The sequence below is a fragment of the Hippopotamus amphibius genome, chromosome 3, assembly GCF_030028045.1.
Source record: "Hippopotamus amphibius kiboko isolate mHipAmp2 chromosome 3, mHipAmp2.hap2, whole genome shotgun sequence".
NCBI lineage: Eukaryota > Metazoa > Chordata > Mammalia > Artiodactyla > Hippopotamidae > Hippopotamus > Hippopotamus amphibius.
In genome coordinates, this window is record NC_080188.1 from 110,644,858 (window position 1) to 110,648,958 (window position 4,101).

The window sequence follows — 4,101 nt, forward strand, 5'->3', positions numbered from 1 at the left end:
CCAGGCAGCTCTCAGAGGCAGGCACTTCTTGCCACGGACCTCTTCCCTCCTGTCCTCTCAGTACGTCACCTTACTGGCAACAATTTTTCTCACCCTGTACCATCTCTCCAGTTCCCATGCTCCCGCTTGCTGACCCTCTGTTCAGCTGTGAATTGAAGTCTCATTCTTTGTTTTTATTATTAAAACTTACTACACCCATGGAAGACCATGCTACACTGAGACAATCAGCAGATAGGAGGTGTTAGGAACTGTAGTTCAGATCACAAGCCAAATACAGTTTTGCATTTTAAAGACATGATGTTAAAATCTATTATATATCCTTTAAGGAAATACATCACTATATGTCACAAATTTTTTTGTTGAGATAGGCTTTTGTAAAGTATAATTGTTATTACGTTCTTAGGTGTAATTATGCTTAGTTTTCACAAGTATTTTCTTTAGAGGGATCTTATGCCAATTTGTTACTATTGCTAAAGAAACAATGTGTAGATATTCCCTATGAAGAAGTAATTTTCAACATATAACAACACACATCCAACATGAATCTGGACAGGAATGTATATGTTTCCTTCCTCATTAAATATGTACTTTGGTGATGGATGTACTGCATCCATAACGGAGAATCTAAACCTTCATTAAATGGCTCACCAAACTTATATTGGATCCCTTATATGTTTGGTGGCCAGAGGTCTTTAAATGCTCCCATCCAGAAATCAGGCGTAATTTAAAAGTCAGAAAACGCAAGATCCATAAGAATAATTTATTGGCCTTTACTTCAAAAAAATTAATGGAGCTCCTGGTAGCAATCATTGGCTAGTTAAAAAAGTATGTGTAACATCCAAGGATTGTTTTTATAAACCATGTCATAAATTTCCTTCCAGTGAATTTCAAATATATTAGCTGGTAATGGATAGAAAATAAATATTTAAATGCCCAGAAAATAATTTCTAGAGTCTCGTGAATTAACAGAGTAGGAACACAAGGTTTAAATAAATAAAAGGAGGAAATATAAAGGTCTCAAGGAATTTTGTAAAAATACAAAGGAAGTCATAATCCTACACTTGTTAATAAACACTGAGTTCATAATGATATAAAGGTTTATTGATATTTTGATTATTTAATTGGATGTTAATCAAGATTTAGCCCTGTTCCATTGTCACTGTTTAGATGAGCAAACATTTAACCAGCACATTTTTGAAAATTAGACATAATTCATAGTAAAAGGAAAGCAAACACCATGTGTAAACAAGTCATTTTTTTCCCTTGACAATTGATATTGTGAGATGTCCCTTTCATCAAAGAAACCCCTAGGACTAAATTAGGGGTATGGGATTAGTAGGTACAAACTACTACATATAAAATGGATAAGTAACAAGGATATACTGTATATCACAGATATTTATAACCATTATTTTTAATAATTTTTAAAATTTATTTTTGTTAAAGTATAGTTGAATTAAAATATTGTGCCAAATACAGCTATAAAGCAAAGTGACTCAGTTATACATATATATATATATATATACACACACACATTCTTTTTCATATTCTTCTGTTATGGTTTTTCACAGGATATTGAATATATTTCTCTGTGCTATACCATGGGACCTTGCTGTTTATCTATTCTATGTATACCAGTTTGCATTTGCTAATCCCAAATTAGCAATCCAACCCTCTCTCACCCTCCTCCCTGTTGGCAACCACTAGTCTATTCTCTGTGTGCCTCATTCAGTTTCCATTTCATAGATAGGTTCATTTGTGTCATGCTTTAGATTCCACATATAAGTGATATCATATGGTACTTGTCTTTCTCTTTCTGACTTACTTCACTTGGTATGATCATCTCTAAGTCCATCCACGAGGCTGCAAATGACATTATTTCCTTCTTGTTTATGGGTGAGTAGTATTGAATTGTATACATGCACCATATATTCTTCATCCATTCATCTGTGGATGGATATTTAACTGTTTCCATGTCTTGAGTATTGTGAATAGTGCTGCTATGAACATAAGAGTGCATATATCTTTTTGCATTCTAGTTTTGTATGGATATATGCCCAGAAGTGGGGTTACTGGATCGTATAGTAACTCTATTTTTAGTTTTCTGAGGAACCCCCATACTGCTTTTCACAGTGTCTGTATCAATTGACCTTCCCACCGACAGTTTCCATGTTATTGAATAAAAAAGACCTGACAAAGGCAAGTGTGAAGATATAAGCCATTATTTTTGTAAATAATCTTGCATATTTTACAGTATATTTCAGCCAAAAATTTTAACACGTGGAATTTTTTTAATAAAGCATGCCAGGCATATTACTCTTTTATTTATAATTCAGGATTATTCTTTAGGTATAGAGCATGGAAGATAATTTGCCTAATAAATGTTTAAGCACAGTGGATTGTAGCTTATTTTAAAGTATCAAAAAGTACTTTGTGAGCTAGAAGTGGTTAAGTTCTTAAAGGGGGACAATAGAGATTTAAAGTTTTTCTCTAATAACTGTGCAGCAAACACTTAGAACATTTTTAATTAAACTCATTGCACTATGTTTTCAGTACCAATTTTCTCAGGGCTGCAATTACATCCTTGTTCCAAAGGCTGTATATCATGGGATTAAACATCAGAGTCACTATGGTGTAGAACAGAGACAGCATTTTGTCAGTTCCTGCAGAATGACTGGACTTGGGCCTGAAGTAGGTAATGGTACCACATCCAAAGAATAAAAGCACAACCAGCAGGTGAGAGGAACATGTGGAGAAGGCTTTGGTTCTTCCTCTGGCTGTTGGCAACCTCAGAATAGTGCAAATAATCTTGCTGTAAGAGGCAAGTACCAACATAAAAGAGACAACACCAAACAACAGAACTATGACATAGACTGACAGCTCATGCACGGAAGTGTCTCCACAGGACAGCTTCAGAATGGGGGGTACATCACAGAAGAAGTGGTTAATTTCGTTAGAGTTACAGAAATGCAGGGAGAAAATCTGACATGTTTGCCCTATCTGCACTGGGATTCCACTGATCCAGGAGCCAACAGCCAGCTGGATACAGGTCTTTTGGTTCATGACTAGGGGATAGTGCAGAGGGTTACAAATGGCCACATAGCGGTCATAGGCCATCACAGCCAGGAGGAAACATTCAGCAGTTCCAAGTATAAGGAGGAAACACATTTGGGTGGCACAGTTCAGCACAGAAATCCTTCTATCCTGAGTCCAAAGATTCACCAGAATCCTAGGGAGAGTGACAGACACATAACAAATTTCCAGCAAGGAAAAATTTGCCAGGAAAAAATACATGGGTTTCTGTAGCACAGGGTCTAGCCTAGTTATTACTATTATGAGGCTATTTCTTGTTAAGATAATTACGTAAATTATGGAGAACATGCCAAATAGTAATCCTTGAAGGTTTGGAAGGTCAGAAAATCCCAGGAGTTCAAAATGCATGACTGTGGAAACATTGTCTTCTGCTTTCATCTCTTCATATATCATTTGTGGGCATGACTTATTTAGAGGTACCATCATTTCACTTGCTTTGTGTCTTGTTTTTTTGTGTATAAACAGGATGGTGTACTTTCTGATTTTTCCAATATACTATGAAAAAAAAAACCTAAAACTGATAAGATCTCTAAAAGTGTGGTTAAATGGATTTTTCACTATTATTAAAAATATCTTTAAGGAAAAATTTCTTAGGCTCTTTTTTCTGCCATTTATTACATTCTTTGTTTCTGAAGGCATGAGATTGTAATTTTGCTATTCATCTAAACACTCAAACATGCAAAATTTGAACTTAGGTTCAATTGTTTCAGTGATTTTTTTCTTCTAGATAACGTTTTTCTCCTCACCTCACAATTTTGTTTTTAATCAGCATCAACTCAAAACTAATTTGGTTGCACAATTAAATACATTGTAAGGCACCTAAAATAGTTTTAGAGATGTATATAGTTAATTTTGAAAAGTGATGGTGTGCCTTTTTTACTTTCAATGTCTCATTTAGTTTTGATATTTGTATATTTAGGCCATTTTATCTTAAAACAAAATTGGTGTGTGGACCACTCAGTATTATGTGATAATGTTTAATATTTAAAACTGTGTATTTCAATGTAA

The 4,101-nt window shown here is 34.6% G+C and overlaps 1 protein-coding gene across 1 annotated transcript; it reads right to left on the reverse strand.

Annotated features, from left to right (window-relative positions):
• Nucleotides 1–2,541: 2,541 nt before the first annotated feature.
• LOC130849856 (olfactory receptor 10AG1-like) lies at nucleotides 2,542–3,486 on the reverse strand. Its single transcript, XM_057729064.1, has one exon. The coding sequence runs from the start codon at nucleotides 3,484–3,486 to the stop codon at nucleotides 2,542–2,544; it is 945 nt and encodes a 314-aa protein (XP_057585047.1).
• Nucleotides 3,487–4,101: the final 615 nt, after the last annotated feature.

Bases quoted from the DNA above. Each gene is read 5' to 3' on its own strand.
- LOC130849856 (XM_057729064.1), bottom strand. From the start codon at position 3,486: ATGATATATGAAGAGATGAAAGCAGAAGACAATGTTTCCACAGTCATG.